The 21,253-nt window shown below is 42.5% G+C and overlaps 1 protein-coding gene across 2 annotated transcripts in view; it reads right to left on the bottom strand.

The window, feature by feature from the left end:
- The window catches only part of samd12 (sterile alpha motif domain containing 12), a 220,528-nt gene that overhangs the window by 126,207 nt on the left and 73,068 nt on the right, over window positions 1–21,253 (bottom strand). For both annotated transcript variants that reach the window (XM_008116904.3, XM_008116903.3), the window contains exon 4: window positions 6,939–7,079. In XM_008116904.3, the coding sequence (XP_008115111.1) occupies window positions 6,939–7,079 (141 nt within the window). The remainder of the gene's footprint in view (window positions 1–6,938; window positions 7,080–21,253) is intronic.

Raw genomic sequence — 21,253 nt, 5'->3', positions numbered from 1 at the left:
TACACCAGGGCTAGAAAACTGTTTTCGGAGGTCCATGGAGGGGAAATGAGTTTCCTCTATCCATAATTTCAGGATTTGGAGGGAGAACAGCCTGCATGGGAACTCCCCTTCTCCTCATTCTCTCCTATTCAATTATTGTTATTTCCAATGAGAACTATTGTTTCCCTCTCCCTACTGCAGTGGTTCTCAACCTGGGGTCCCCAGATGTTTTTGGCCTCCAACTCCCAGAAATCTCAGCTAGTTTACCAGCTGTTAGGATTTCTGGGAGTTGGAGGCCAAAAACATCTGGGGACCCCAGGTTGAGAACCACTGCAGTATAGTCTACATATGATGTGGCTTGGGTTAGATGCCAGTTCCTATAGAGTGGAGGTCTCTTCCGCCACAACAGAAAACCAGAGCTTGGTGGGACTGGAAGTAGAATTCTCAGAATTCCTCATACAGCATGGGGCCACAGCAATCAAAAATAATAGTTCAGAGCATATAAAATGAATTGCAAGCAAGAGGACTGATGGGCCCTTCCACACAGCTCTATAACCCAGAATATCAAGGGACAAAATCCCACAATATCTGCCTTGAACTGGTTTTTCCGAGTCTACACTGCCACATATTCAAATTCAAAGCAGAAAATGTGGGATTTTATTCAGCTGTATGGAAGGGGCCTAAGATAGGATTGCTAGGTAATAAAGAACAGGTCTTCTGTACCTTTACTACCATATATACTCACGAATAAGTAAACCTTGTATGTCGAGGTCTGGTTTTGTGGTCAAAATTTTGAGATGGCCAATGGATAAATTGAGAGTTATTCTGTAGAGAGAAGAAAGCCACCAATGCCACCTCATGGGGCCAGCTGCCCTTGGCTATGGTTCCCATTTTGCCACTTGAGCATTCAAAAAGATCCGAAGTGGTGGCACTGTGGAGAGTAGAAGGGGCTCAACTTTTCTTATAGGTTCTCCTAGTATCTAGGATAGTTGTGCAGAAGAGAGAAATTCTCTCTTCCATGCCATCAGTAAAAACACAGGAGCCTTATGTCCCTTATTCCACTAGCAACTTTAGTCTAAGGAGAAATGATGTAAGGGGAGACATGAGAAGGACACCATCTATTTGAATGATGATAAGCAATTGAATGCCAATTTGTGCATTAAAAGGACTTAGAGAGACTGTTTTTCAGACTACACGCATACAAAATCCACTTTACTGCTATGATCCCATTCTACAGAATCTCTGGTAATTTGCAGTTCAGGGAGAAATATTTGGAATTCTTACACAGAAAACTACAATACCACACCAAATTACAAATCCCAAGATTTCATCGCATGCAGCCATGGCAGTTAATGTTGTAACTGTTGTACGTAAAAGGTCCCATGGTCAAGGGGCGAAGACATGGGAAGCATCAATGATATTTCAGCTAAGCAGATCTGAGCCAAGTGCCTGTGTAGATGGAAACCTACCTAGAGAAATTTGCTCACTGCCTTGCCAATGGAAAAAGAACAGAAAGATGATAACTAGGAGCATTTAAAATGGGAGAACATGAGTTGGCCCTTATGTAAGCACACAGAAAGTGTAGAGCCCAGGAGTGAATGACATAGCTGAGAGAAAAAAAATCAGGTAATAATCATCATATGCATGACTGATGGCAACTGAAAGTGGGGCCTATATTTCAACCCTGTTCCAACAAGTGGCTAAAAATGCTTAACCAACATATGAGAAATGTGTGTGGCAATATTTTCATCTTTGGACACAAAATGAATTTTCTTTAATTTTACTGCTTTTTTCATCTACTAAAGTGTTTCATAAACAGTAAGAGGATTTACATAAATTCATGACTCTCAGTTCAAGAGCATCCTTCCTGTTGGTACGTATTTTCAAGGTAACTCTGATTCAGAGTGACCTTTTTACACAATTTTCTGGCTGATCTTTCAGAGGATATTTCCCTTTGCCTTCCTCTTGGGCTGGGAGAGTGAATTTCAGAAGTCACCTAATGGATTTCTATGACTGAGCGGGGATTCGAATCCTCATGTCACAGAATAACAGTCCAACAGCCAGATCACTATATCATACTGGCTCCAAGGGCATCCTACCTGTACCTTTTCTCCTTATTCACCTGGCTATGATTTACCATTTCCTACCCCCAATACTTGCTTTAAAAATAGCAATGGTATTACTGTTAATATTCGTATTATATAGTTATTTATTTTATTTTATTTACAGTATTTATATTCCGCCTTTCTCACCCCGAAGGGGACTCAGGGCGGATCACATTATATACATATAGGGCAAACATTCAATGCCCATATACACATAGAACCGAGACAGAGACAGACACAGAGGCAATTTAACCTTCTCCTGAGGGGATGTTCGATTCTGGCCACAGGGGGGAGCAGCTGCTTTATCATCCACTGTGACTGCACTTCCTCATTCCAACATTGTAAATTAGTTAAGTTTGCCCCCCCCCCCCACTTTATAAGTGGTATCTTATTTCTTTCTTGATAGATGCAACTATCTTTCGGGTTGCTAGGTCAGCAACGAGCAGGGGTTGTTTTTTATTTTTTAATTGACGGGTGCTCACCCCGCCACAGCTGGCCTTGAACTCATGACCTCATGGTCAGAGTGATTTATTGCAGCAGGTTGCTCACCAGCCTGCGCCACAGCCTGGCCCCAACCATAGCTAAAGTATGATCACTACTGTTATTACTTCTCAAACAAATGGTTCTCACATTGAACACATGTGCAAAGAAGAAGGCAGCAATGATAAAAGCAGTCCGTCTTTAATAGTGTAACAATATTACATTACTTTTGAGTTCAAGCAATTTTTAGCAAAATGTCCACAGCACAAAAGACAAGCTGGATGTTAGAGTGTGTGATCCCACATGAGACAAAACAGAATTAAGACCACCAGAGAGGCACTGCTCACAAACTTACTGTATCTTTTCCTTAAGCAATTATCCTAGAGCTAACCTAGGGTTGTATCTTAAACTATCACAGTTGAGCGAACTACTGACCCCAATCAAAGTCTTGTGAGCAATTCATGACCCTAACTAGCACAGCATTAACTTCTTTTAGCAGGCAAACATTAAGGATTGGAGTCCTGGAGGCCAACTATCTGAAAAGGATCCTCATATTTTGTCACAGTGAGTTTCCTTCATGTTATGGTGAGTTTCCACCAACTATTTATGTTTTTCTATTGTATATCACAATTTTCGCTTTTCTTTGGTCCTTCTGACAAGCAAATTACTGTTATTACCTAATAGCAGCCTTGCATATTAATAAAAACTGTAAGAAATTTGGCAGCTCATTCATATGCTTGCATGGTATGTGTTAAGAAGCAGAATATATTTTTTCAAGCTACCAATGATGATCCAGAAGGAATTGTAACTGGTTCCTGGTATGTTGTTCATTGAAACCCACCAGTCAAAGTGCCCAGCATATCAGGGGTGCAGGGTGGGCTTCCATGCTCTTCACTGGATTTTTATTGGAACCTTGAAGTGATCATTGGCAAGGAGTTTGCAAAACACTTCGGTGATCGAACTCTTGTCACTCCAGCATAAATTCTGCAGAGTTGGCCAAAGGTCAAAAAGTGGGTTCAATATTTAATAATTCTTTCATTTTTTACTTTTAATGTACAGTTTATTGTCTGTTCATGAACTCAGATTTGAAGAGATTCAAGTAATCTATTTCAATCCAGAAATGAGATCCAGTGATGAAGATCAGTTTTGCAGTTGCTTCTTTTAAAGCAGAGGTTTAGTGGGCTGGATGTGCCCCTCCAACATCATTTACCTGCCTTCCATTCTAAACTTTAGAGTCACTCTAAATCTGAAACAACGTGAAGAAACACAACAACAGCAATCCTAATTAACTTGATTATCTCATCAGCTAAAAGTAAACCCACACTTCCTATTGAAACTGGTAAGTGGTTAAAATTGTTCCTCATTTTAAACACTGTATTATTCTATGCAGTGTGCATAGGAAGTAGTTTGTGTTTTTTTAAGTGATAGTGAGGACCCCTGTTTCAGACGGAATTGCAATATAACTCCCCTTTAAAGAAGTCTCCACCATACTAGTGGACAGATTTCCCCTTTCTCTCAGTGGCTTTTAGGAGTCAACATGGATACAACAAGCAAATACTTGGACGCATTCATCCCAGTAGTTTGTCTCAGAATGAACAAGTTGGAGCTCATTCAGGAAAAACAATAAGCACATGCTTCAGTCACCCTTATAGAGCCTGTTCTTTTTGAACAGGTTAGACCAAAAGTCACAAAATGATCTAATATATACTGTATATGATGCTATGGTATTGTAAATTAAAAACCATAAAATATTATGATATTGTAAATTTGCTAATATGAAGATCAATTTTTCCCAACTTTTGGTATCACAAATAAATGAACATTTGTCAAAGTTCTTTGTAAAAACAATTTTTTATCAATTTCTTCCTCAGGCCATTACATAGATACCTCTTTGTCATTAGATGTCCATCCTACCATTTAGCTCCCTGTTAACTAAAAATCCTGTTGGGCGCCCCTTCCACTACCTCCAACTGCCACCCCGCTGATCATTGAGAAAACCAAATCAACAAAAGTGTCATGATGATTGGTGAGTCACGGTGGCAGCAGGACTGTGATACCTGGGAGCCTTTAGCTATGGACCAGCCCATGTGTGGTGAATACAGATTCAGACATTATAACCCACCACAAAGATTCTTCAATTGAAAGACAATCATACTTGGCCACGAGTGATTGTTTGTTATAATATGATGACAAAAAAAATAGCCATTTCACCTTAGAAATGGGAGGCAACATAGGCAGACACAGGTTTAAATTCCACATTTTGTTCATTTGACTTTACTTGCTACATAGTATGAATAAATTCCATGGGCTCAATTTTCTAAATTCCTGCAGTTCAGAAGTGAAGAACCTGTAGCTTTATATATGTTGTGGGAGCACAACAACATTTCATTTGTTTCTGACCAATGGCTTCACTGTCCTAGGTTGAGAAAGCCAAGGTTCCTCACCACATGACCACTCAACATCTACATTATGAGGTAAGGAAAAGTCTTCGAAAGAGGACTTGTCAAGTCACAATTAATACAATGAGTTGAGTTCACTTTCTGTTCTGTTGTGATGAAGATGTAGCTAATCTGGTATCACAAGGGGGAAGAAATGGGGATGAACTCATAGAGGGAATGAAATATCATTTTCCTTCCTCCCAAAACAAAACTCAGCACACTTCTTCTTCTTCCTCCACTTCATCTTATCCTTACCATGTTTGAGTGCTCTGGAGGTTTGGAATGGCCCACTAAAGACAAACAAATAACTCCCTAGGCCTCATTCAACGAGACATATGCATGTGTGTGCCACACTTACAAATATAAGCTACTAACAGGATTATGTCCATAATGATCACAAAATCTACAACGTTTATCACATGGGATATTTCCAGACATCTGCGAACTGCAGGTTACTTCAAAATTTGGTTAAGCAGAACATTGAATACAGATGTCAAACACAAGCAAGTACAGTATTCCCTCACTTATTGCAGCTGTTATATTCTAGGACCCGTGATAAGTGAAAATCCGCAAAGTAAGGCTGCTATATTTATTTTAATATTTATATGTTACTTTAGTAGTTTGGTGGCCTTTCTCCCCTTCGTAAGCCCCAGGGAGGCTTGCAACACCTCAGCAGAAAGCTGAAACTGGCAGGCACCACCGCTCCAAGAAAACCCATGAAACAGCAAGTCCACAAAAAGCGAACCGCGAAGTAGCGAGGGAACACTGTATGGCTAACTTGAGGGTGTATCACACTATGCAATTATAGCAATTTTATACGAAATGTCTTGGCTCCATCCTACAGAATTCTGGGATTTGGGAAGATCCTTGATATTTTCTAAAACACTATCCTAAACTGGAGCATTAGCGCTCTGTCAGAGAGAATTCTAAGTATCTCATTAACTAAAAATCCAAGAATTCCATAGGATGGGGCCATGGCAATTAAAGTGGCATTCAGCTGATATAAGGAGGCAACACTCCTGCTTGCAAAAGTTACATTTTTGGATTACAAATCCAATTTGCCATTACTGTTTCAATGGGTATCTACAACACAGATGAGGGACTGAAAGTAGTAGTATAATCCTCCCACCTTTTCCGAGCGCCAGATTTCAGTCACTGGGAGTGGGGTTGGCAGGGGGTTGACCCATTAGCTACAGTGGAGTCTCACTTATCCAACAATCGCTTATCCAACGTTCTGGATTATCCTACGCATTTTTGTAGTCAATGTTTTCAATACATCATGATATTTTGGTGCTAAATTCGTAAATACAATAATTACTATGTAGCATTACTGCATATTGAACTACTTTTTCTGTCAAATTTGTTGTATAACATGATGTTTTGGTGTTTAATTTGTAAAATCATAACCTAATTTGGTGTTTAATAGGCTTCTCCTTAATCTCTCCTTATTATCCAACATATTTGCTTGTCCAATGTTCTGCCAGCCCGTTTATGTTGGATAAGTGAGACTCTACTGTATCTTTAGAATGTAGGAGAAATTAGGATGGGGCTGTTATTTTTGCAGGCAGCCCAATGTGAAGAGTTACACTGAGTTATTCAACCAGGAAGAGTGAAACAATTGCATTCCTAGTGTTTGATATACACAAGGTAATACTGAATTCCTGCTGTTTGTTTTAGGAACACAGATACGTGTGTGTTGGAGAAGCAGTAGATTTTTTAAAAAATTGTTCTTATTATAACAGACAGGCAGTCCCTAAAACACTTATCGATCCACTCTTGTTATGTTCCCTTTGATCTCCACTGGGGAAGGCGCTCCTACCCCACAGGGCCTCTTCGTGCAACAGTTCATGCCAGAGAACATCAAAGCCGTTTTTGTAGTCCCATCGGTGACCTTTCCCCCTCCTCTCCTGTGGTCCTTCATCAGAAGGCCTCCTACCTTGCGTGAGTAACTGAAGGTTTCGGACCTCCTCCCTCACTTTTAGCTGAAGGACCTGCTGCAGAATGTGCTGCCGTAAGCTCTCCTGAGCAATCCCCATCCTCTCAAGCTTTTTGTCTGTCAGCCTGAGCAACGCACGGCCTAGATCCAAAGGAAAGAAGAAGAAGAAAGAGAGAGAAACAATTATCCAAGGATTTCCATTTAATGAATCAAAACTCTACATGCTGTAAATGTCCTTATTCCAGCAGATAAAACCTGCCTGCACCACTAATATCATCCCTGGTGAAACAATTCAAATCACAATGGGATAGAGGGATGGAAAGAAGCCTCAAAGCAGACGCTGGCTCAGCAAGTTAATTAGCTTCCGCTCTGGAGATCCAGATTCAGAAGCAAACTAATAATGTTGCCAGGAAGGGTTGGGGTACCGGGGAGGGGAAATGAGTGTCTGCTGCCCACATGAAATGTTCTTGTATGTAGCGTGAAAGGAGAGTTGCTATCATGGTAAAAAGATTGCTCAGTGGTAGCACACAGATTTTGAGGCAGAAGGGCTCAAGTTCATTCCCCAACGTTTGCAGAGAAAATGAGGATGGAAACCTTTACAAAGAAAATGGGTATGGTAATCTTTTAGCCTCGTTTCAACACAAAGTTCAGGAAGCTTTATCATCATCATCATCATCATCATCATCATCATCATCATCGTCCCACTTTACTTCCCAAACTGAGACTCAAGGCAGCTTACAATTTAAAAAGCTAAAAACATACAAAAACCAAACATTTAAACTACAGGTTGAATAGCCTTATCCAAATGTTTGCAACCGGAACAGGATGCCTATGTTTGCATATATGTACATAATGGGATATCTTAGAGATGGGACCCTAGTCTAAACTTGGAATTCATTTATGTTTCTTATGCACCCAATCTGAATGTAATTTTACATTCAAGATTTTAAATAATGTTATGCATGAAATAAAGTTTTTGTACAGTCAGCTTTCCATATCCCCTGATTCTGTATCCATAGATTCAACCATCCATAGTTGGTTTTTAAAAATGCCAAAAAGCAAATCTTGATTTTGCCATTTGATATGACTATGAAATTGTATGTAACAGGACTTGAGTATTCACCAATTTTGGTATCCATGGTAGATGCTCAAATCTCATTGAGTCTCATTACAATGGCATAGTCACTGATCTTGGAACCAAACTCCACGTACACCAGCAGCCTAGTGTATATTGAACCATCAGAAGGCAATTGTGTCATTATCTCCTCCATCCATGTGAAGAATAGAAGGTATAGGTGGAAACAAAGACTGGGATGAAACTGTAAAATATATGATAGCAGCAATGCAAGCAATGGTAGCTTTTGCATGGAAAGAACAAAGAAAATGGGAAATTAAAAAATGGTATGAATATTTATCAGATTGTATCACTGAAAGGAGGATAAAATATACTAGACATATTAAGGAGAATTGGAAGTCGAAATGGAGGTGGCTTAGTGACAGAGTAAAAGGGAAAGAAAATTATAAGGAATTGTATCAGACAATTTTCATGATCGAACAAATAAAATAATATAAAGAGGAGAAGTATATGTAACTTTTCCCAGGGGGAGGGAAAGGGAAAAATGGATATGTATAAGTAGTAGATAGGTATAGAAAAGAAAGGATAGGAAAGCAGGAATCAACAGAAATGTGTAAGATAGAATATAAGAATGTATGAATGTATAAAAATAAATTATTTTAATTGTTATAATTTATCTGCATAACCAAATAAAATTATATATTAAAAAAGGAAAAAAGAAAACAGGTGTGGGAGCAGGTGAGGTGGAGGGGATGTGGGCCTTCAAAGTTTGCTGGATGGCCAATGTGGCCTCCTAGTCTTTCACAATGGAAGGAGTTTCATCTTAATGGGGGCCCCCGATGGCATAGTGGATTAAAGCCTTGTGACTGGAAGGTTGGGTTGCTGACCTGAAGGCTGCCAGGTTCGAATCCCACCCAGGGAGAGCACGGATGAGCTCCCTCTATCAGCTCCAGATACATGCGGGGACATGAGAGAAGCCTCCCACAAGGATGGTAAAAACATCAAAACATCTGGGCGTCTCCTGGGCAATGTCCTTACAGATGGCCAATTTTCTCACACCAGAAGCAACTCAGGTTGCTCCTGACACACACAAAAAAATCTTAATGGGGGGAAGCTTGGCTTGACCCTCCCTTGGCACCCCTTGCAGTTAGGAGCCTTGTTTATAAATTTAGTTCTGGCTACACTTTGAAGAATGACACAGCACTAAACCCAACCCTGGGGATATAACAAGCTATTAATTTTCAACCTATTACTTTTTTTATGGAGGGTGGAGAACAAAATGTTAGCCACCCTGCACTGTCAATAAACTTCTGGATGGAGAAGGGGAAGAGTTAATATGAAATGTTACATCATGATTACTGGAAGTGGCTCAGTGGGTAATTTACTCTTCTGATGGGAACTGTATCGATCTTTTACAAGTCTTGAGCATAAAAGACTGCTAAGACAGTTGCGTTTTGCAGCTGAACATATTCGGGAGGGCCTGATAATTTCAACGGGAGGAAACAATCATAACTTCAATTCCCAACTGAAGTATAAATTCAAGCACAAATCATATTAGTCCTGTTTGAAAATGTACTGTTAAATGTGAGACAGCCATTTTTAGAGCTCTCAGGAAGAACCAAGTAGACCCGCAAAGCAAATTAAGCACAAATCTAAATCTTTAGCAGGCAGACACATAAATCTACATTTGTTACATGTACACTTACAAATCTATTCCCTTGATGCACTCACTGTCAAGTATCCATACAACAAATGTTATCTAAACAATGGTATAATTGCTGGAGAAGTGTAACGATTAGGTATTATTCTCAATTATACTGTTCTTCCTCCATAAAGCCCAGTTTTAGCACCAGTCCTCACCCATAGCCTAGCTGCATCGCCCTGCCAGCTTTATGAAATACTCATCAAACAAAGAAACTCCAAGGTCTTTTCTAATTGAAAAGGCTAGAGTGAATCTGTCAAGATACCGCTGGATACACTGTCTATGTTACTATAATTTTGCACAGGAAACTATCCATCAGTGCATTGCAAAACAAGGAATGAGTGGAAGGTATATTTGGATCTATTAGGGGGTCCTTAGGTGATTTTTACAGGAGATGACTAATAATTGCCTACTCCAGATTTTTCAACAACCAATTTCACAAGAGCCAGAAACCTTTCATCTCCCACTGCTACCTTTCTGCTATTTCTTGCTGTTTTTTCTGTAATCCCCTCTATCCCACTCTCTTTTTCTTGATGTCTTCCTCCCCATTCATTCTAGTGGTCACTCATTTGATCTAATCACTTGCCTTTGAAGTCTTTTGTCATAGAACCTGCAAAGAAAAGCATTACATAGAGCTGCCTACAAGCCTGTTGGTTAGTCAGAGTTTCTCAAACTGTGCTCCTCCAGATGTTTTGGACTTCAGCTCCCACAATTCCTAGAAGCTGGTAAAATGGCTGGAATGTCTGGGAGCTGAAGTCCAAAACACCTGAAGGAGCACAGTTTGAGAAACACTGGGTTAAATGAATAAAACAAGTTTGGTTATTAGGTAAGTCTGCCTCCTGGTGACTGAAATCAGGAAAGCAGGCTAAAGACAGCATTTTAATTCAATAAAAAGTAATTTATTTTACAAAGAGAACATCCTCAAGCCTTAGGATCTCCTCAGTACACATGGCAACGTTCAGTTGTTTAGGTTTCATGGACTTGGAACTACAAAAAGACAGGTCACCAATTTATTTTACCCAAAGATTTTCTTTTATCCTTGTTAGTCTCAAATATCACCATGAAAGGAATCTTGTGGCACCTTAAAGGCTAACTGAGACAGTGGAGATGGTAGCATCAGTCTTCATAGATAAGAGATGCATCTATAATGTAGAATTAATGTAGAGTGTCACCACTTTAATTGCCATGGCTCAATGCTATGGGATCACCAGAGCTGTATTTTTACAAGAATTTTAGCCATCACCAAGCTACAATTGCCACAGTTTCATAGCATGGAGTCATGGCAATTGAAGTGGTATCAAACTGTGTTCATTATATAGTGTAGAAGCACCCTGGATCTAGTTTCTCAGATGCCTGAAGTGCCTAGGAACAGACCTCTATAGGCAGACTGTGTGTGTGAATAACCATAGCAATGCACAACTTGTGAGCATGCTGATTGAGGTGATATGTTCAGTGTTAATTATGTTCAGAAAGACAACAGGGAATACTTTTGCTATGGGCAAGATGAGTAGATAAATATACTGAAATATAATGTGATGCTAGTTGGGGAACAGAAAGGGAATGCAATTTTTTGTGTGTGTCAGGAGCGACTTGAGAAAGTGCAAGTGTGAGGGAATTGGCAGTCTGCAAGGATGTTGCCCAGGGAACGCCTGGATGTTTCACCATCCTGTGGAATGTGATAAACTAGGCAAAAGTTTATCACATATGATGCTGGGGTGATTACTGGTGTTATAACATGTGTTGTGTGTCAGGAAACTATTGTGACTTCCCTACCTGCTATCAATGGATTGAAGTTTGTGGATCTATTCCAATTCTGCTATTTCTCTTTCTACACACCTGCCCACACATCTATTTGAGAAATAGGACCTAATCACATCACACACAGATCAGGGACAATTTCACTTGCTCATTTTCTATTATATGCCATCCTCTGTCAACGATGCCCTTCAGCACTCTACATGGGGCAAACAGAGCCAGGCTCTGTTCCAGAGGATAAATTGACATAAATCGGTAATAGGAATGAGAATATACAAAAACCAGTGTCAGAACACTTCAATCTTACTGGACTTTCAGGATTTATGGTGGTCCACAAATTTAAACAAATGCCATATCTCTAATTAAAATACTAAGAATGCTAACATTAAAAGAAATTTTAACTTCCACTAACATTAATTAAAACAATTCAAAACATCCCATTAAAAACAATTAAAAGCCATTTAAAAACAATGCAATTAAATGCAGAGAGAGCCAGCATGGTATAGTGATCTGCATAGTAGGCCATGCTTCCAAAAGCTCTGTGTTGGAATCAAACTCTGTCATGGAAACACACTGCATGCGTTTGGAGACTCTCTCAGCCTCAAAGGATAGCAACTGAAAACTCTTTCTAAATAAATCTTGTCAAGAAAATCCTTTTATGGGTTGATCTTAGAGCCACCATAAGACTGAAATGACTTGAAGGCACAAAACAACAGCAGCAATTAAAAGCAATATAAGCATCCCATCAGCTTGACTTCAATTTATGGTGACCCTATGAATTAGGGACCTCCAAGACATACTGTTATCAACTCAGGTCTTGCAAACTTATGGCATCCTAGACTGAGTCTATCAATCTGCAATGCAATCTACTTCTTTTCTTTTGTCCTGCAACTAATCAAGCATTGAAGTATTTTCGAGTAAGTCATGCTTTACATTTGGAATCAGCCACAGAGAAGACTATATACTTTGGCATATGCATGCACATCTAGGGTCCATCAACACCCTTGAATGAATGCAGTTTGACTTTGTAATGAAGTATGAGTTTTGTATTCATGTTTGTTGTGTTTAACTATGTGCTTGTGGTTTGGTTGGGTAGGTGTGAGACGGCGGCAGCCATTTAGTGGCTCTCCTCTGAGGTAGCTGCCATGGAGATGTGGGCGGAGCCATCTGCCGAGGGGAGGAGAAGTGAAGAGGTTTTCAAAAGTGGAGCCTCAGTCTGTGCTCTGATGGGGTGTCAAGGACAGAACGCCACAAGGTTCAAGATAACAGAGTTTATTTAATTACAGAACTCAAAAATGCCCGTAAAACACAAGGGCCAGGCAATTTTAGCCTTTAGGAGCAAAAAAGGGACAAGGAAAAAAACGTACAAAAGATAAACCGGATTAAACCGAAGTTTAATCCGGGTAAAAACAAACTGCTTGCTTCAGCCTGAGGGTAAACAAAACAAAAGCCGAGGAACAAGAGATACAAAAGAATGCAACTAATTGGCAGCAGATTCCTCTCTGCTGCCAACACTGTGCTTAGAGGAACTTGCGTCGCTCCCACACACACACAGCAGACAGGATTTCCAACACGAACAGATCAGCCAAGGATTGTAGCAGAAGAGTAGACCCAGTTCCTTTCCGTGGTTCAAAGCCAGAAGTAGACGTTTGTAGTTTCCAAGTCCAGAAGGGGGAAGGCAAGCCGTGGTCAGTTCAATCCGAGTTTTCAAAGCAGGAGATGGCGTCCGTCAAGAAGACGACAGAAGGTCAAGCTAATAAGAGTAAGCACAGGTTTGCACAAACAAATGCCCACACAATTCCTCCCGCCGTCTGACCCTGAATTCCAAAACCACTTACGTCTCAGCACAGGAAAACACACCAGTCTTCAGGAAAGCGTCCCACACAGATCCCAAGCGTTTGTCCAGATTACCTTGCCCAACGCAATTTGCAATTGCTCCCAAGCCCCATTTTATGCCAGTTACAAATCCTCATCACTGTCAGCTGTCCTCCTTAACCCGGGCGTTTCCTCATCACTTTCCTCATCAGAGCTGGAACACCTCTGACTACGCCCCACAGCATCTCCAGCTGTGGATCCCGTCCCATCCCTCCAGCTAAGCCATGGGTCTAATCCTGAAAGTCCCCATTCATCTTCTATCCCATCATGACCAGTGGCACCCAATTCCTCCCTTACCCAAGTCCAATCCATCTCATCCTCCTCCGAGCTAACCAGCCCCTCCTCCATTCTCTCCGTAAACCCCTCAAAAGACTCTTCGTCAGACGGTGCTGCAAAAATGTCTCGCAGTCTTTTTCTTTCTCGCTCCTCGAGAGTATCTGACTCTCGAGGAGTCTTACGCCCACGTCTGTCAGTAACAGAGCCATGAGGCTCAATCATAACACTATCCCCTCTCACAAAGGCCTCCTCCCCCGATGGCGGAGAAGTGGCAGAAATACCCTCCGCTATAGCACCACGACGACTAGAGGTATCTAGTTTCAACAGCGAACGATGGAAGACTGGATGGACCTTTAAACTAGACGGTAAACGCAAACGAAACGCAACGGAAGAAATCTTTTTAACGATAGGAAAGGGACCCAAATACCGAGGCGCAAACTTCCCCCCAGCCTGTTTAATATGTTTGGAAGATAACCACACCAAATCCCCTTCTTCCAACTCCTCCCCTGCCTGCCTGTGGCGGTCAGCCTGAGTCTTTTGCGTTACCTTAGCTTCCAACAGTAAGCGACGGGCAACATCATGCAATGCAGCCATTTCCGAAGAGCGGTACACAGGGTCCGAAGAGACCACATTGGTCGACGGCGCCACACCTCCCCGTGGGTGAAAACCATAAGTTAGCTCAAATGGCGTATGCTGACTAGACGCGTGCACCGCATTGTTGTAAGCGAACTCAGCCACCGGTAACCACTTCACCCAAGCCGTGGGTTGATCCAAGCAAAAACAACGCAAGTACTGCTCTAAGAGCCCATTAACCCGTTCAGACTGTCCATCCGTTTGTGGATGAAAAGCTGAAGAAACGTTTAACTTAGTCCCTAAGCACTCATGGAAGTGTTTCCAAAAGCGTGACACAAATTGCGGAGCCCTATCTGAAATAATCACCTCGGGTGCTCCGTGCAAACGATAGATGTGCTTAGTAAATAGTAAGGCCAACGTAGGGGCCGCCGGAATGGTTGAACAAGGAATAAAATGAGCCAGTTTGCTAAATAAATCCACCACCACCCAAATACAAGTATAACCCCCAGACTTAGGTAAATCCGAAATAAAATCCATGGAAATGATTTGCCATGGCCTCTCTGGAACAGGTAGAGACGACAACAACCCTCTAGGGCGCCCAACAGGCGTCTTACTCTGCTGGCAAACAGCGCAGCTGTCACAAAAGCGCAAAATGTCTTGCCGCATCTTTGGCCACCAGTAGCTCCTGGTGATAAGCTGTACGGTCTTGAACCTGCCAAAGTGCCCAGCCATGGGTTCGTCATGGTGGGCTCTAATCACCTCCAACCTGAGGGCCCCCACTGGTACGTAAACCTGCCCCCTGCGTACCAATACTCCGTCTTGATCCTGCAGATGCGGCAGTATTGTACGGTTACCTGCTGATAGCAACATCAGTTGTTCCTGAGTCCACACATCATCCCTCTGAGCCTCAAGGATCTGGTCATGTAACCCGAGCTCATTATCTACAACACATAGAGAGGCAGTAGGCAAGATGGTCTGACATACTACCTGCTCATTGGTCTTAAACTCCGGCTTGCGGGATAAAGCATCGGCCCGCAAGTTTGCCTTCCCCTCCACGAACTGCACCTTGAAGTTAAACCTGGAGAAAAACAAAGCCCATCGGATTTGACGCTGGTTTAACTTCTTTGCTGTTTGCAAGTGCTCTAAGTTCTTGTGATCAGATCTGACCACGATCTGATGCCGTGCCCCTTCAAGCCAGTGCCGCCACACCTCAAACGCCACCTTAATCGCCAACAACTCCTTCTCCCATATGGTATAGTTCTGCTCGAAGGGTGTTAGTTGCCGCGAGTAAAATCCACAGGGACGCAAGGTCCCTGAGGAATCCTTCTGAGACAATACAGCCCCCAACGCGTAGCTAGAAGCGTCCGCTTCTACCACGAACGGTTTGTCAACATCAGGATGTGTTAGTATGTTATCCGATTGAAAACTAGACTTAAGTTGTAGAAACGCATCGTGAGCTTCCCGCCCCCACACAAATGGCTGTTTCTTACGCAGGAGCTGCGTCAAAGGTACCGTGAGCTTTGCAAAGTTCGGAATAAACTCCCGGTAGTAGTTAGCGAAACCTAAGAACCTTTGTACATCCTTCTTAGTCTTAAGCTCCTGCCATGAGTTGACGGCGTCAACCTTATGTGGGTCCATTTTAAGTTCCTTACCTGACACTACATGACCTAGGAACTCCACTTCAGGCACATGAAAGACGCACTTGGAAGCCTTGGCGAAAAGCCCATTAGCCCGCAGACGGTGCAGAACCTGCTTGACATGTTGACGATGTTCTTTCTCGTCCTTAGAAAAAATCAAGATATCATCCAAATAAATCACTAAAAATTGGTCAATTAGGTCCCTGAACACATCGTTCATGAACCTCTGGAAGACCGCGGGAGCATTGCAAAGTCCGAAAGGCATGACTCGGAACTCGTGGCATCCGAAACACGTGTTAAATGCCGTCTTCCATTCATCCCCTTCCCGTATACGGATTAAGTTATATGCCCCCCGCAGGTCAAGCTTGGTAAAGACCTTAGCCCCTTGCACCCTTGATAATAGTTCCGAGATTAAAGGTAGCGGGTACCTATCCCGAATGGTGTATTTGTTTAGGATCCGATAGTCGCAGACCAGCCTAAGTTCCCCAGTCTTTTTGGCTACAAAAAATACTGGTGCCGCAGTTGGTGAACTAGATGGGCGAATAAACCCCTTGGCTAAATTTTCATCTAGAAACTCCCGCAAAGCCTGCCTTTCCGGTACAGTCAAGGCATACAGCCTTCCTGCTGGCAATTTCGCACCTTCTGCTAACTTGATGGCGCAATCATATGGCCTGTGCGGTGGTAATTTGTCCGCTTCTCTTTTACAAAACACATCAGAGAACTCCCCATACTCAGCAGGCACTCCCTCCATATCAGATTGAGTAACATTCAGAATGCAACCGTCCTGCCTCTTTAAGGTTACTTTACGTGTCGCCCAATCTACTTGTGGATTTACTACAGCTAGCCAATCCATCCCCAGGATCACGTCATATCTAGGCAAGCTCGTAATATCCCACACAAATGTTCCCGTTACTCCCTGCACCTCCCACATTACTGCTGAGGTTTCATGGTTAACCACCCCAGTCTCCAGCAGTCTCCCATCTGCTCCTTCCACCCACACGTCGCATGCTTTGCGCACTCTAGGAATGCCATGCTTCCTAGCAAACTCAATATCTACATAAGAGACCGTAGCCCCTGAGTCCAGCAGTGCCAAAGTAGAAACAAGTTCCCTTCCCCCAACAGATAATGTAATGGGTATGAAAACATGCTTCCTCCCCTCAGTTGACTGCTTGAGGAGCCCTAGTGCGTTGGACTCACGTCGCACTAGGGCTGGCCTTTTCCCGAAAGCTGGGAAGGTTTCACATTACAGGTCTTGGCAAAATGCCCCGCATTCCCACAGTACAAACACAAACCCAGCTGCCTCCTACGGCTCTTTTCTTCTGTAGACAGCTTTTTAAAGACCCCAAGCTCCATAGGCTCTTCCCCCATCACCACAGGTGCCCTGGTAATTTGCATGGGTGGCGCACACATTGCTTTCGAGTGTCTACGAGCCTCGAACCTTGCGTCTAAACGCAGCACCTTAGCTACTAAGGCATCCCAATTTTCAGCCGGCTCCAAGCGTGCTAATTCATCCTGGAGCATATCACTTAACCCGGCAGTAAATAAAAGCATGAATGCATTTTCCCCCCAATCCAGCTGGTGGCGATACAGGTTAAACTTATTTAAGTAATCCAAAACAGTCCCCTTTCCCTGTTTCAACCGATACAGAGCCCACCCAGCATTCTCCGTGCGGAGAGGATCCCCAAAAGTGTCAATTAATAACTTTTTGAAATTATCCAAATTGTCTTTGACTGGGTCATTTCCCAAAATTAAATTAGTGGCCCATTGTCCTGCGGGACCGGTCAACAAACTCAAAATAAATGCCACCTTGCTAGTGTCTGTAGGAAAAGCATGAGCACTGAGCTGGGAAAAATAAAGCTCCACTTGTGCCAAAAAGGTTAGCAACTTGCACCTGGTCCCATCAAAGCGTTCAGGAGTCAAAACATGTCCTTTCACAGCATGAGCAGCTTGGCTAACGGTAAAAGCCGTTTGTAATTGGTCAAATTTGGCTCTTAACTCTTCCATCGTCTTCCTGACGGGTTTATTGCTGCAATAAACTTTTTATGGCGTTGGGCAATCTGTCAAGGACAGAACGCCACAAGGTTCAAGATAACAGAGTTTATTTAATTACAGAACTCAAAAATGCCCGTAAAACACAAGGGCCAGGCAATTTTAGCCTTTAGGAGCAAAAAAGGGACAAGGAAAAAAACGTACAAAAGATAAACCGGATTAAACCGAAGTTTAATCCGGGTAAAAACAAACTGCTTGCTTCAGCCTGAGGGTAAACAAAACAAAAGCCGAGGAACAAGAGATACAAAAGAATGCAACTAATTGGCAGCAGATTCCTCTCTGCTGCCAACACTGTGCTTAGAGGAACTTGCGTCGCTCCCACACACACACAGCAGACAGGATTTCCAACACGAACAGATCAGCCAAGGATTGTAGCAGAAGAGTAGACCCAGTTCCTTTCCGTGGTTCAAAGCCAGAAGTAGACGTTTGTAGTTTCCAAGTCCAGAAGGGGGAAGGCAAGCCGTGGTCAGTTCAATCCGAGTTTTCAAAGCAGGAGATGGCGTCCGTCAAGAAGACGACGGAAGGTCAAGCTAATAAGAGTAAGCACAGGTTTGCACAAACAAATGCCCACACAATTCCTCCCGCCGTCTGACCCTGAATTCCAAAACCACTTACGTCTCAGCACAGGAAAACACACCAGTCTTCAGGAAAGCGTCCCACACAGATCCCAAGCGTTTGTCCAGATTACCTTGCCCAACGCAATTTGCAATTGCTCCCAAGCCCCATTTTATGCCAGTTACAAATCCTCATCACTGTCAGCTGTCCTCCTTAACCCGGGCGTTTCCTCATCACTTTCCTCATCAGAGCTGGAACACCTCTGACTACGCCCCACAGCATCTCCAGCTGTGGATCCCGTCCCATCCCTCCAGCTAAGCCATGGGTCTAATCCTGAAAGTCCCCATTCATCTTCTATCCCATCATGACCAGTGGCACCCAATTCCTCCCTTACCCGAGTCCAATCCATCTCATCCTCCTCCGAGCTAACCAGCCCCTCCTCCATTCTCTCCGTAAACCCCTCAAAAGACTCTTCGTCAGACGGTGCTGCAAAAATGTCTCGCAGTCTTTTTCTTTCTCGCTCCTCGAGAGTATCTGACTCTCGAGGAGTCTTACGCCCACGTCTGTCAGTAACAGAGCCATGAGGCTCAATCATAACACTGGGCACAGGGAAGATTGATTCCAGGTTGATGGGATCAAGGAGACTCAATTGTTCATTTTGAGTTGGTTTTAAATAACTTTGGTGACTTATTTAATGTAGTCTATGTCCTGGAAAGGCACAGAGAATCTGTGATAGTATATCACAGGGGTGACTGTGGTTTGAAGTCACCGGATAGTCCAAGTTTCAGACTTTGGGAATCAATCCCAGCTGGACTCACAGAGATCCACTGAAGTAACAGTTTAAAGGGAGCAGAGGAAGAAGTTTTAACTACTTTAAGTAAAAGAAGTGATACTTTAGAGAGTTTGATTCATCTAATTCTAGTATTGTAACTGTTAATAAGAATACCTCTAAGTGAAACATCTTTTGTAACCACCAAGCTTGTGCCTGAATAAACTTGATATTGTTCTTTTTACATCAAAGCCTCTGTCGTCTATAGACTCCCTCAGCACAATTGTGCTACCATTTTAACACCGAATAAAGTAAAAGGCTTCCTCTGAGCTATTGGGTGGTTGAGCACTTTTATAATCTAAAGGTGTCCCTCCACACAGTGGTGGCTGCATTTCCACTAATCGGTGGCAGTTATCTTTTATTATTTGGGACATCTATTCGTTATTAATTGGGTCTTCTAGGCTACCCTCCTTTACAGACTTCAATTGCCATGGTTCAATGCTATGAAATCCTGGGTGTAGTAGATATACGGTATCTTTAGCCTTTTCTACCAAAGAGTGCTGGTGCCTCACCAAACTACAACTTCCATGATACCATAGCACTGAGTCAAGTACAGTTGAAGTAGTGTCAAACTGCATTAGTTCTGCATTGTATACGCACTCACAGTCCAGACACAAGCACACATACACACCCACTTCAGTGCTAGCAAGCATTTCAGTGTGTTCCTATTTCTCAGGCATTTTTAAATAGCAATGAATAAAGCTAGAGCAGGGTTTCTCTAACTCCTCTTCAAGAATAAATGGGTGAGTAAAACTAGCTATGAGACCTTAAGAGTTTTTTCTCTTTCCTCCCTGCCCCACAGAGTGCAATTACGGAATGCCCGCAGTCCCAGGTTTTTCAGTAGTGTGCAAACCTGGACTATAGAAAATAATCAAAACATATTCATAACCTCCAACTATCCTGATCTGGAAAGGGTAATCCTAATCAATAATTTCTAATCCTGTTTTTAGATGCCTTTAAAATGTCTCAGCTTCTAATTCCTCCTTCATTTCCAACTCTTGCCCTCTTTAATTGGTGCAAACTGAGTTCAAAATACACAAGTAGTTTCCACTGGATTAACACAGTATGAGCAAAGGAGAGGCAGGGATGTACCTGTAGATTTCAGGTTCACATACATTGTGGAATAAATGCAATTTGATGCTACTTTAACTGCCATGGCTTAATGTTACAGAATCATGAGAGCTTTAGGCATACAAGATCTTTAGTGTTCTCTGCCAAAGATTGCTGATGCCTCACCAAACTACAACACCTGTGATTCCATAGCATTGGGCTATGGCATTTAAAGTGGTGTCTAATTGCTTTATTTTCACAGTGTAGTTGGACCTTTGGGAAAAAGCAAACTGCTACAACCTCTCTCAGTTTTGTGTTCCTCCCCTCCATTTAAAAAAGTTTGCTTCCTTGACCACACTCTGATATTTCTTGGCCTCACATGCATCCCAGTTTTCATCTATGAAAGTATTGGAATCTATGCATTTTCCTCACTAATTATCTTATCATATTGGCTGCCAGAATAGTCATGGATTGTGATGAATTTGTCGGTGCCTGGTGGAGGACGTGGGGAACCCATCATACCCCACATCACCAGACTCACCCTAAACCCCATCCCATGGGGGGAAGCGTCCACCACCCGGCTTTCCCTGGTTGATCCCTATGCAACAAACACCAATTCCTCTCCATATGCACTATGGAGCCCCACTGAAAGTAGCTCTATGTTGTAGGATGGGAGTCGGTGGCCTCCGTGGGGCAAATGGAGATGAACCGGAATATGCCACCGATTTTAAGCCCGTCTGATGAGGTCATAAATTAAAATGAGAAACCATTGCCTCACCCCTACCCTCTCACATACCACTTCTAAATCCATGCAAACTCTTAACATTCAGAACTTCTAAAAGCCATTTTACCATGCCTCCGCGGGTTTTGTTTTCTTTTCCTCCTCTTTAATTTACTAAACAGAATTAAGAATACTAAACTGAGGTTGCTTGTTAATAT

The sequence above is a fragment of the Anolis carolinensis genome, chromosome 4 (assembly GCF_035594765.1).
Source record: "Anolis carolinensis isolate JA03-04 chromosome 4, rAnoCar3.1.pri, whole genome shotgun sequence".
Taxonomy (NCBI): Eukaryota; Metazoa; Chordata; class Lepidosauria; order Squamata; family Dactyloidae; genus Anolis; species Anolis carolinensis.
This window is presented reverse-complemented; position numbering and strand designations above follow the sequence as displayed.